This window comes from Aethalodelphis obliquidens, unplaced genomic scaffold, assembly GCF_003676395.1.
Source record: "Aethalodelphis obliquidens isolate GAN/ISIS:26980383/991018 unplaced genomic scaffold, ASM367639v1 scaffold3, whole genome shotgun sequence".
Classification (NCBI taxonomy): Eukaryota; Metazoa; Chordata; class Mammalia; order Artiodactyla; family Delphinidae; genus Aethalodelphis; species Aethalodelphis obliquidens.
The window spans coordinates 9,982,456-9,995,903 of record NW_020837947.1 but is presented as its reverse complement, the minus strand read 5'-3'; the positions used below and the strand labels follow the sequence as shown (position 1 = coordinate 9,995,903).

The 13,448-nt window shown below is 40.1% G+C and overlaps 1 protein-coding gene across 8 annotated transcripts in view; it reads left to right on the top strand.

Moving 5' to 3' along the window:
• ARID1B (AT-rich interaction domain 1B) overlaps positions 1-13,448 on the top strand; it is a 412,304-nt gene that overhangs the window by 275,991 nt on the left and 122,865 nt on the right. For all 8 annotated transcript variants that reach the window (XM_027082651.1, XM_027082627.1, XM_027082631.1 and 5 more), the window contains one exon: positions 12,499-12,742. In XM_027082651.1, the coding sequence (XP_026938452.1) occupies positions 12,499-12,742 (244 nt within the window). The remainder of the gene's footprint in view (positions 1-12,498; positions 12,743-13,448) is intronic.

The window sequence follows — 13,448 nt, the reverse complement described above, 5'->3', positions numbered from 1 at the left end:
GGCTCACGGGCCCAGCCGCTCCGCGGCACGTGAGATCTTCCTGGACCGGGGCACGAACCCGTGTCCCCTGCATCGGCAGGCGGACTCTCAACCACTGTGCCACCAGGGGAGCCCCTAACAAGATAATTTAAAACTTCCTTCAAATTTTTAACACTGAAGAAATGAAACAACTCTTGTTTTTACATTTTTTGGCATTAATACAAACGGTGATATGAATTTAAGGAAGGAGATTGTGATTTGAATTGATATGTCCTTAGTATTTATTTCATTATTATTATATTTCTGACTTATTCTTTAAAACAAGTGATTTGAATCTTGTATCTAATATATAAATTAGCCTCAGGAAATAATATCTTATGTTTTGGTTTTTCTTTTGCGGTACGCGGGCCTCTCCCATTGCGGAGCACAGGCTCCGGACGCGCAGGCTCAGCGGCCATGGCTCACGGGCCCAGCCGCTCCGCGGCATGTGGGATCTTCCCGGACCGGGGCACGAACCCGTGTCCCCTGCATCGGCAGGCGGACTCTCAACCACTGCACTACCAGGGAAGCCCCATCTTATGTTTTAAAAGTGATATTCTTCACAATTTCCATATCATTTGCTTTATTCATTATATTGAGTGATTGAGATAATAAACATTATAATCCCCATTTTACAACTGAATAAAAGTTTAGATTGTCTTGTTCATAGCTGATCAGTGGTGGCACTGAGCTTTAAACTCCTCTTACAGCCAGCACTCTTTCTTCTACAGCATAATGGTCTCTCTGTGGTAATACTTTTGCATTTGTGATTCTTAAATAGTGAGTCATGATGGGTGTTTTTCTTAACCACTTTCCAGTACTCAAATATTTGTTATAACTTCATTGATAGGATTATTGTTGAAAACCTGTGTTCATAAACGGTGCAGGCCGTCTTTGTCTTACTCATTAAAGAGCTTATGAATGATGGAGCGGACACCTGGAAAACAAAAACTAAACGAAAAAACCTACCTCTTCTACACATAATTCCCCTTCTCTTTGGTTGCTACTGTCTGGGTTTCCGTTTTTTTTTAACCGGATTCCTAACTCTTGCTCGACTTGGTTCCCCTAGAGCCTGCAGAGCCTTCACCGGTACCCCCTGGGATCAGGAAACATGGGGAGGGCACATTTCCCTGCCTCTTCTTCACTCTTCAGCCACTTGCTTCCGGTAACACTGTTGTCTTGCACTGTATCCCCAGTGACACACGGTTCGCGCTCTCTAACCCACTGCCTCTCCCTTATGGTTAATAATGATAATAGCTTACACTTAACGGAGATCCTACTGGGCTAATTCTTTTACGTATAACTTCTCATTTAATTCTCACAACAACTCTTTTTGACAGATACTAGTATTTCCCCCATTTTATAGATGAGGAGAGTGAGGCACAGAAAGGTTAAGTATGTTGCCCACGGTCAGGGTCAGTGTCAAAGCCGAAGTTTGAATGTAAGTGGTCCTACTCCAGAGTTTGCATTGTAGCAGATGCTAACAATTCATTAAAACTCAACACGGGAAGTTCTGTAGTTGATAAATACGATGTGGGATCATAGAGGAAGGAGCTGTGTAGCTCATTCTGGTGCTGTAGATGTCGGGGGAGACTGTACCAGGATAGGAACGGACGGGTCTTGGAAGGAAGTGGGGCTTAATTGAGTGGACAGTGCAGAGGTTCGTTTCGTTCTCCCCTCTAATCCGTAGACAGTGCTACTCCCACTCTCGTTACCTCTTCTGAGCTTTGCTTAACTGCTGCTGCTCTAGACTTTGAATTTCCACTACCAGGTTAACAGTCCACTACTTTCTTTTTGTTCCATCTCTTCTGTATTAGTTCAGTATTGCTACATTGAGATTTTTGGTCAGTTTTCTATCAGTATTGTTTGTGAGCTTCCTATTAACATTTTTGTTTGTTTGTTTTTGCGGTACGCGGGCCTCTCACTGTTGTGGCCTCTCCGGTTGTGGAGCACAGGCTCCGGACACGGAGGCTCAGCAGCCATGGCTCACGGGCCCAGCCGCTCTGCAGATGTGGGATCTTCCCGGACCGGGGCACGAACCCATGTCCCCTGCATCGGCAGGCGGACTCTTAACCACCACGCTACCAGGGAAGCCCCCTATTAACGTTTTTAGTTCTAGCTCATTCAGTTTCATTGCTGTATGGTATCCCATTTTCTGAATATATCTCTTGATTTTATATTGCTGGAAAATCAGATTGTCTCCATTTTTTTTTTACTATTACAGTACTGAAACAATGCTACTGTGCTTGTATATATATGCATGTGCCAGTGTATAAACCTAGGAGTGGACATCCTGGGTCATAAGATAGATGCGTCTTTAGCTTTACAAGATGCTTACGAATTGTTGTCCGAAGTGATTATACTAAGTTATATGCTTCTAGCTGTGTCTGGAAAAGCAAAGAGTGCATATTTTTCTCTCTCGCATATTTTATGATCATGAAATCTCGATTGGAGGTACTACTACCATTTAGTGTTGATAAGAGTATCACCTAATCATCATAAAGGAACTTAAGTTGCACCAAAAAGATGTATAAGACGATTGTCTTGACCATGTAAAAATGAATGGAGACAGGACATCTCCTCCTACATATATATGTAATAAATGTAAAAGGAATGAAGGAAATAGAAAATCAACACTATTAGAACACTAGAGTAGTGCTGCAGGCAAGATCGACTGATAAATACTAAAATTAGGCAAAACTTGAAGGTGAAACAGATACGTGCATAGTTGCAAATATATCCCCGCAAATATGTACTAATTACTGTGTGGCTTTAACATACATGCACTAATTCTTTGATAAGCCTCCTCCAAGAGGTGGAACTTAATTGCCCTCCCTTGGGTGTGGCTGGGTTCAGTGACTCCCTCCTCATGAACAGAGTGTGGAAAGGGCAAAAGGGCAACTTGACAGTGGAGGGACCTGGCACACAGCACCTTAACCAGGTGATCCAAGTCAACATCACCTGTACTAAGTCGTGTTGATATCATACCCCTATATGTTGCTTTGCGAAGGCGGTTTCACTTCTGTGGTATTCTTCCCCAAAATCTATAACCCCAGCCTAACCATGAGAAAGCATTAAACAGACGCACATTGAACGACATTCTACAAAATACCTCAGGAGTGCTCTTCAAATGTGTCGTGGTTGTGAAAAACAAGGAAAGATTTGAGAAATTGTCACAGACTGGAGGAGACTAAGGAGACAAGGTGAATAAATGTGACATGTATCCTGGATTGGGTCCTGGAACAGAAGACGGACATTACTGGCAAGGCTGGTAAAATGCAAATTAAGTCTGTGTTTCATTAATAGTATTGTACCGATGTCAAGTTCATAGTTTTGATAAACATGCCGTGGTTACTATGTAAAATGTTAACGTTAAGGGAAACTGAGTGAAAGAACAGTGAGTACTGTCTTTGTCACTTTGGGGTAAGTCTAAAGTCACTTCAAAACAAAAGGTTTTAAAAATCCAGTGAAGGATGTACAACAAGTATGTTCATAGGGCTCCACGTGACTGCAGAAAATGTCAAAAAACGAAGTTTTAGGGCGTCCCTGGTGGTGCAGTGGTTGAGAGTCCGCCTGCTGATGCAGGGGACACGGGTTCGTGCCCCACTCCGGGAAGATCCCACATGCCGCGGAGCGGCTGGGCCCGTGAGCCATGGCCGCTGAGCCTGCGCGCCCGAAGCCTGTGCTCCGCAACGGGAGAGGCCACGGCAGGGAGGGGCCCGGGTCCCGAAAAAAAAAAAAAAAAAAAAAAACCCGAAGTTTTAGTATTATTCTATGACAGAACTTCCCTTTATTCCATGTAGACTCGGTACAATTTGTGAGGTTTTTTTTTGTTTGTTTTTGTTTTTTTAAGTTGCTAATTTATTTGCAGTTCCTATACGTCTTACTATTTTAAAGTATTTCATTGCTATATACTGAAGAAATAGATGTCTCCTGAGGGTTCATGCCTCTTTGTTTTTAAGTTTTATTTTCAGAATTTCTATGTGCTAAGCATTGTACTTCTAGGTAAACAATAGTCGGGTTTTTTTTGTTTTTTACCATGAGAGATGCAAAAAAGTTGGTGTTGATTGCTTTTCTGCCATAAAAATTTATGATGTACTTTCAGCAATAAGACCTCATATCTGTAGACAAACTCTAAATCTTACATATTTACGGATCTTGTTAGTTTGTCCATTTGCTTTCAAAGCACGTGGGTCATTCATACTTATAGTTTCATACCTGGCATTGATATTTGTAAAGCACCAACCCATAAACTCACATCCCTGCCCCTACATGTCATGAGCGGATTTTCCTCCTTTGTAACTAAATGTCTTCAGAGTCACCGATTTGGAATAGAATATATAGTTAAAGAACATAATCTGTTAAATTATGTTACTCATAATTAGTTTTTAGACACTGTTGTGCTGTTTTAAGGGTAAAGGCTATTACCCTTCAATTCATTTTATCCGTTAATTCTTACATATAAATGAAAGGAATAGGATGCCTGTAGCCTCGTGAAATTATTGCAGTTAGAAAGCACGCTAATATTTAACCTGGACTGTAGTTATTGAGGCACTTTTTGTTTTTGTTCATTTACTTGTTAAATGATATATAGTGCTAAAAATATATAGATCTTTTTTTAAGTTTTACAAATTTATTTTTGAATGGTACCTGTCATTTTAATCACATTTAAAGCATTCTTTGTTCATAAACATTTGAAAACAAGGGTTTTTTTTTTTTGGCTTAAAACGTTTAACAATTCTCATTTGGCACCCACTGTATTTTTTTGTCTGTTTGTTTGATAATATTAAAACTCACCTTTCAGACCTCTGTTGGCCCCCTAGTTCCTAAAACTGTAAGCCCGTATTCCTTGGCGTGGGCATATGAAGTCATTCACAACTGCCTCTTCAGCCTCATCCTCTCTCGCTCTGCTTTTCCAGCCTCTCTGATCTCCTCACCCTTCCCAAGGGGCATGGCCTCCCTTAGTGTTTTTTGCCTTCACACATTGTTCTCTCTGCCCTCCATTTGTCCACAGGGCACACCTTCACTCCTAGTCTGGACCTGTGTCAGACAGCAGCCCCTGGGCAGATGTGCGCTGGCTGAAGACGTACCATTCTTTATTCCACACTTGTTAGTTCGCTTTTTCTTAGAATTTCTGTTTAGCTGTTTGTCTCTTTTCATTGAGACTCCATGAAAGGAGGACATTTAAGTGTACAAGCTCAACCTATACAGGCCAACTTAAACATAAAATGTCATCCACATGTAAAAACTGTCTTCCACCTTTTTTTCCCCTACTGCCTCCCACCTACCCACCCCGCAGCTCCATCTGCTAACCTTAGAGAGGGCATGCCTGCCTAAGGGTAAGACTCAGTACAAATATCTCTCCCCAAATTATTCAGTATTCTCACTTTATTATATAGTTTTATTTTCCCCCAGTAGTCTGTCATTTGTATTAATTAGTATATTCTTTAAGATGCCATTGCCCTTAGAATTAACAAAGGGCCAGCACTTACTCATATGTGAGTCTTTTTTAGCGTTTTCAGCACTGATTTGGGCCTTGACTTGAGGTCGGGAAGGGTCCTGGCTATTTTGGACAATGAAATCAGTTAAAAAACATTTTGCCTGGTAGGAACAATGGACTGGAGCTCACAAGGTGCTGTAGTCTCCTCATGAAAGAAAATGTACATAATATCTCTGCTATGGAGGATGGTAGTCACCGTTGTTATCGCTAAACATCAAATCATCCTGATCATGAACGTCATCATCATCACCTGCAAGGGTAGCCTAGGATGGTAACCAAGAGGACAGTGTTAATCCCAAATTCCGTGCAACCAAAAGATAACTGTAAAATAAATTTTCTTACCAAATTATTTTTAAGTTTAAGACTGCCCATACTGTGGTTACGGGTCTATGTGCTGTTATTCCTGGTCTACATAATGTCTGCTGTTAAGAGTGGAAGAGCAGAGACTCTTCCTGGGCAGAGTTCAAAAACAGAATAATTTAGGATCCCCCTGAGGCCGGTGCAATGGAGAAAAATTCCCTTACATGATGCATATTTCATACTTACATTGTTCACCACTTCTAAACTTAGAACGGCAGCACATTTCATATCAGGGGTTTCTAACCCAAGGACCTTTGAGGATAGCTTTTATTTTAGGTGTGAATTTTTTTAAAATCAAAGGAAATATAACCATTATAAAAATTTTTGCTTATGATAGTATGCTTAGCTCTGAGGCCTGCTTTTGTAAAGTATCAGATTAGCTGATTATCCTTATATATGTCCCTTTAAAATGAGAGTTACCCGTAATGGAATCTTTGCTTGAGAAAGACTACAAATGAATCAGGTGAAAGTAATTTCCCCCCAAAATGGTTCTTGGCTACCTCCCTTAAAATGAATTCTGACTCATTAATTTTCCTTGTGTTATCCCTGGCTTTGGATATGAATTTGTCATTTGTTGAGCTTGTGACTATTTTTAAATTAAGATCAAATATTTTTTTTCCAGTTGACCTTCTACATATTAAGGCTAAGGATTGTATATATTGTCACATATAACAAAGAGATAAATATTTGTTATTGGACATGTTTAAGAAGAAAGGGAGATATATATAACTTTGTAAGAAGATGCTTTGCAGGCCTAAAAATTAGTGCTTGGAAGGATTTTCTTTGTGGATTCTGCCTTTCTGTGCCTTTGCATTTTTTAATTCATTTAGACAGGAAGTCTAAGCTTTTAACTCATTTGCTGTCTAGACAAATGAAAGCAGCAGGGACTTTGGTGGGCGTCTTTGAAATGCACTGTTACATGGGTTTGTGCTGAAAAGAAGCCTACAAACATCATGGAAATTAAACAGTCACTGTGAGGTTTTTCCTTTTGTGTATATATGTCAGTCAAATTATTGGCTCAATTCTAATATCAACTTCAAGGTGTATTTGTATCCCATGTCTGAAATGATAGTTCTAAAATAAGGTTGGAGGGTATGAAGTGATTTTACAGTGTGTTTCCAAAGAGCTAAGCATCTAACGAGGCTAGATGCTTGGCCTCCAGGATGCTAATTGGAAACAGAGGGCCGAGAATTCAGTGTTAAATTTTAATAGCGATCTCAGTCGTTTTCACTAGAGCATTTATGGTAAATATTCAGAAATGTGTGCACGTGCTGGCTTACTTTGTACAGTATTTGCAGCTGTATTTTACTGTAGAGCTTATAAATTCAGTGACACTGACCAGTGACCAGTCAAATGCTCCTCTCTAACACCAGACCTGGCACGAGGAGTCACTGCCCTTAAGAAAGTTAGGGTCTAGTTGGAGAGAGAAAAAGAAAAACCGCATGCCAGGATTTGATATTCAATATTCTAAAAAGGAGAAGAGACACTATTTCTGCGTTTGAAGATCATGAGAGACTTTTTGAAAGACCATCAGGCTGCCATTTTAACCTGTGCTTCAAGCCCATGGGAAGTCACAATGAGAAATCATTAACTGTATCGTATAAAAATCCTTAAACAGGAGACCTGAACTCATCTCATTGATTGAAATATCTTCTCTGTTTCTAATTCAGTGTTTATCCTCATCCTCTCTTGGGGCACTTCTGAGCAAGAGATGCCCAGTGTGTGTGACGCTTTGCAGTTTTCTACCAGTGGCTGATATAATACCGTCAACTAATTGTATTGAGAACCGTAGCTGAGAGTATTTTGGAGTTGATTTGCTTTTTTAAAAAACCCACTTATTTAATTAAACAAGGGAGTAAAATTTTCTAGCTTATTCCCAGTTCATCACCAGCATTGACTGAATGTATCCCTTAGTAAACTAACTTATCAGATAAATTGATTACCATCAAAACCAAAGATGTCTCTAGAGGTAGTAAGTCATAATATATGAACATCAAGTATTTTTAGGGAGGATCATATATAGTATGCAGACATATTTATACTTAATATTGTATGTCTATTTTATATATTTGCAGATCTCTAAAAATTCCTCCTGTGCTCCTTCCTGGCATGTTCTTATATACGTTCCTCTGTCACTGCCCTCCCCCACCCTATCCCATCATGTCAATCAGGAACATATTTGTGCTCTATGTTAATTCATAAGTGTTTCTCTTGTCGGAGTCTGATAGGATTGTTATTGCTCCCCGGTGGCATTTCGTTCTAAGCACAGTGAAATCTCTTGTACTTGTCACTTGGGTTAGAATGAAAATTTTACATGGGCGGAGGGTGGAAGGATGATGGTTACAGAGGGGAAAGTCTTTGCAGGGAACTTGCATTTAAATTAAATTTAAAAGTAAAACAAGCTTTTCCAAAAAGCGGCATTGATTTTCTGAATATAAACTAACCACTGATAGTAGGGGTTGTATTATTTTGGGTGTGCTGGAAAGTATTCGGCATTCTGAGTGATGTCAGATATTGAAAACCGAACTTGATCGCAAGATTTTGCCAAATCAAATTGTCATGGCAAAATATTGAATTTACTATGCATGAGCCCATGAAGTCATTGCCTTCGCAGTCATTCCATCAATAAAGAGGAAGGATGTAAGGAATGCTGTGGGGCAGGGGGACTCCAGCCCCTTAAAAGAGTCCTCCCTGCAATTACCTTACCTGCCAGCTTTCCAGCAAGATAAATGGAAGCACTGTAGCTTGAAGGTGGCTTGGTTAGAATGAGATGCAGGAAGGTCTCTCTGTTCTTCACAGGCATCATAGATCTGATAGTACTTATAAAAGAAGAATAGAGTTGGTGCCCTGCTGACTAAATTGTCCTCTAGAGGGGTATTCGTTACAGAGCTTCTTTGTTAACTAGGCTGAATGTTTAAACCACTGTTGAACTTCTTTTATTAACGTTTTAAGATAGCTATACATATGGATACCCTAAGTATCTGCAGGGCGGGAATATTTCTCTATAATTTACATATAAAAGATACGTGTGTGTATAACAGTAATATAGAAATTATATCTTTTTATTACTCTTCTGTTACACTGAGGTGTAGGCAGCACTGAAATTCTGATGACTTGTGAACACTAAGAAAGCCACCATATTTATATTTTTCTCTTGATATTTCTTCGATCAGCTTGTTGAACAACAGAAATGTTTTTCATGCCTTTGCAGCTTGAACGAAGCTCTCTTAACACCCATCCGTGTCACTTTTTCAACCATGACATGGAATTTTAAGGGAGGACAGGGAAGGAATTTATAGGTACTGTAGAGAATTTTAAAATTTTCAAAGTAACAGTTTGTTTTTTTATGAAGAAAGATTTGCATAAAATTATTTAACTTCAAATAATGATGTCTTTAAAAACTGAATCTATGTTGTCTTTTCTGTTGAATTCTGTATTGCAGTATAATAGAAGATAAAGATTTTATATCTAGTTATGCACCAATTTTTTTTCTTTAAAGAAATCATGAAAAGCATATTTCCTCCCAACTGATTCTTATGTGATAGACCCTTATTTATGCATGGTATACATTTGTTAGGTATTAGAGAGGATACCTGTACACGGAGCCCACCACCCATTCTTAACCAGGGGCTGATACCGTTAAAGAGGAAAATTCTGTGTGGCTCCCACTCAGGTTTTCCAGGCGGGTGTAGATGTGGAGTCGGTCCCTGTTCTTGGTGAAGCTTGTATAATTCCAGACACACAGGTCACCGTGCATTTCAGCTGAGACCTGTCCTTCTTTTGTTTCCCCCAAGGAAGAGGCAAAGGCATTAGAGGCTATACTAGATACCGCAGGTCGGCACACTTTTTCTGTAAGGGCCGGATAGTGAATCGCTTTAGGCTTTGAGGGCTACCATCTCTGTCAAGGTCTCCATTGTGGCCCAAAGGGAGCCATAGACAATACATAAAAGGAATGGCTGCGACTGTGTTCCGGTAAGATGTTGTATACACCGAAATTTGAATTTCAAATATTTTTAATATATCACAAAATATTACTCTTTTTTATTTATTTATTTGTTTGTTTGTTTGTTTATTTATTTTGTGGTATGAGGGCCTCTCACCGTTGTGACCTCTCCCATAGCGGAGCACAGGCTCCGGACGCGCAGGCTCAGTGGCCATGGCTCACGGGCCCAGCCGCTCCGCGGCATGTGGGATCCTCCTGGACTGGGGCACGAACCCGTGTCCCCTGCATCGGCAGGCGGACTCTCAACCACTGCGCCACCAGGGAAGCCCCACAAAATATTACTCTTGATTTTTTTTCAGTCATTTAAAAATGTTTGGCTTACAGGTGGAGCCGGAATAGGTAAGGTCTGCTTTTAGCCCTCAGGCCATAGCTTGCCTTGTCCTGGAGCCCACAGGTGTGTCCCTTCGCACTTCTGTGAATTGGTTATATCAGGTTAGGAAGGGAATGCTTTAGGGGCAGGTACTTTAAGAATTACCCAGGACCCAGCCACTCTTCTAGACCCCCGCCCTCCCTGGCTCTGAGACGGTGGGGGTGGGGTGGGGGGCAGATGTCAGGCAACTCAGCATTCAGCCTGGGGTGGGAGGAGTGGGTGGAATCCTGTCCTGTCGTCCCTTTCAGCATTCAGCTGCTCTGCATGTGTGCATGTGCACACATCTATTAGCTTAAGTTTTGTTTCCAGGAACTCAGATAATTGCCTTGATTGCTGAAGTGTGAATCCTTTCTACATTGGATGTAGCATATTACTTGCTTAATAATCTTCCTCTGTTTCTACCTGGCTTCACAAAAAATTCTGAAAGTCTGAATCGAACTATTGTTGAACCCAGTAATCAAGCTGAATACAATGTTTTACCAGCTGAACATGTGCAAAATCATGCATCTCACGTGCCCTAAGTAGAGATGTTTATATATTTTTTCTCTGAATTTTGAAAATGTGGTTCAGTTTGCCCCATTTTATTTTGGAGATGATACTTTTTCTAGGAGGTGATATTTTCAATCACCTGCTACTATTAATGTTTCTTACTTATAAGCTCAGTTATATGACATTGAAGATTACTCTATTTTACTTAAATGTTATTCTTCTTAGCATAAGAAATTTTTGTTTTTCTGTAACATTCATTATTTTGTGAGATTTTCATCAGCTCTTCTTTAGAACGTGTTTTTTAATCATTGGCAATTTTGCTGTTAATAAAAGAGAAGTTAATTATATAACAAATGGTTAACAGATAAACTTTCCAGGAGCCTAGGATCCTGATTCTGAGTTTGCTTTGTGACATTTTGGGGTACCCGGAAGAGCTCTAACCAGCTCTGCTTTACCTGGCCCCCTTTGTACTTCCTGGTCTAGATTCATTCTTCCAATCCTAAGCATCTTCCTCCACCAGTTTCCAAAGCCCTAGTTTCAGCAGTCCCAGTAGTAAGCAGTGAGGTAAAATTAAACATTAATAAAATTGCATGAGTGGAAGATGTCAATTAGTGTTGAATATGCTTTGCAGACAGTAGCATAACCTGGTATTTCTGATCCCATTCTGCAGTATTTAGTCCTAGATTATCAAGGCAAATATCTTTTATCCTGCCTCTCAGTCTTTAGGGCTCATTCAGCACCTAGCTCCGGGTCTCACCTGGGTTTGCAGACTTAGTGATCTGGGAGCCCAGCCATTGAGGCAGGCCTGCACTGATGTACTGACTCCTGCTGGTGGGGGCCGTGGCACATGCCCTAGAGCCACAGCCATGAGGAAGACAGAGTAAAGGCTCTGTCCTTTCACTCTGATGAGGGTGTGGAAGACAGTTTCCTCCTTCCTCTTCTCTCAACCTCCCTTCATAATCTTTAGCAGATGTCGCCTGTCCTCAGTGGTGTAACTAGTAACAATAACCTTGACTCTCTGATCTTTGGTTTCTGTGTCTGTCAAATGAGGATTTTAATAACTGCCTAGAGGTTGTTATGATAAAATTACAGGACCTTAAAGATTGTTTGTGTAGCTTAAAACTGTATAAAAAGTAAGTTATAACATTAGGACTCATTTCTGCCAACATAACTTCAAAGGGATTTATTGTCACAGTATGAGATAAAAATACACATCACTCTTTTACTATAAGAGCACTTTTGCAATTACCTAAAATGTAAGAATTTCTCACCACAAGGTTTGGTTACAATTTTGACTATTACGTTAGAAGATCATAGTTTGAAATTCAGACAGTCCTCCAATGTTGATTTCTAAACAGGAGGATCCAAAGCCTATAGTTTTCAGCTTACTGAAGTAATCATTTACGAATCAGGCATTCCATTCGGATGGTACATCACCGCATAAAGTGCTTTTCCTGTGAGTCTTTGACAGGTTTGTTGGACTAGATGCTGACAGCTTACAGGAAAGCTATAGGATAGTTCAATGAAAGGGAGGTACAACTTTACTCACTTTTTAGCGATAGATCAGATCCTATGGGTTCAACTTACAAGAGACCTCATTAAAGTCTTCTGATAACAAGTGGCCGTGCTCTGAATTTTGGGCGTTATCTAGAAAAACTTTGAAGGGGGCATTGTTATGATTTTCAAATAGTGTTCTGAACAGGTATTGGTCCAAGTATGTGTTATTCTATAAATGCATGCTATTTCTTTCTTTCTTAGGACCTGTCTGGCTCCATTGATGACCTCCCCACGGGAACGGAAGCAACTTTGAGCTCAGCAGTCAGTGCATCCGGGTCCACAAGCAGCCAAGGGGATCAGAGCAACCCAGCTCAGTCGCCTTTTTCTCCACACGCATCTCCCCATCTCTCCAGCATCCCTGGGGGCCCATCGCCTTCTCCTGTCGGCTCTCCTGTAGGAAGCAACCAGTCACGATCCGGCCCGATTTCTCCTGCAAGTATTCCAGGTACTCACTTCTTAATGATTATTATTTTACTCTGTAGTAAATACAGACCTAGTGTTCATCAATAACAACATGCATACCATTCTTTCTTTTACTATTTAAAAACCTAATGATGGGACCACATATTAGGAGCATAGCTGTGAATTATCACCAAAGTATACAAGCATCCCAGTTCCTAAATATACTTGACTAATGACTGTAAACACCTAATTAATAAAATCAGCAATTACTTTGATATTTTCAGTTCGCACATTTACCTTAGCTTATGCCAGAAAATTATTTATTCTCTTAGCATATGTTTTGTGATGATTCTGTTAACTAAGCTCCTGTGTTGATAAGTGCCATGAAAGTGAGATCATGGGTAGCACTAGCCTTAGTTTTTAGGCTTCTATTTAATTTATACCATGGCAGTTATTTTCTAAAATATCTTTAGTGTTTATACGTCTTGTCTTAATTTGCCAGCACACATTCAAGGCCTTGTTATTTATACAAATTCTTGCCTTCTAATTTTTATATAAGAAGTGCATGTTCCAATTAACCTCTTGCATTCAGCTATTTCAGTAGTCATACTACTTCTGTATCTTTTGCTTCCTTTATTATGTGCGTGGGGTTATGTATTTGTTTACTTATTTGTCAGTTGCCTCATCCTATCCCAGCTGTCTTTCTTATATCAAACATCATTCATTCAAACCCACCAAGCAACTAGCTT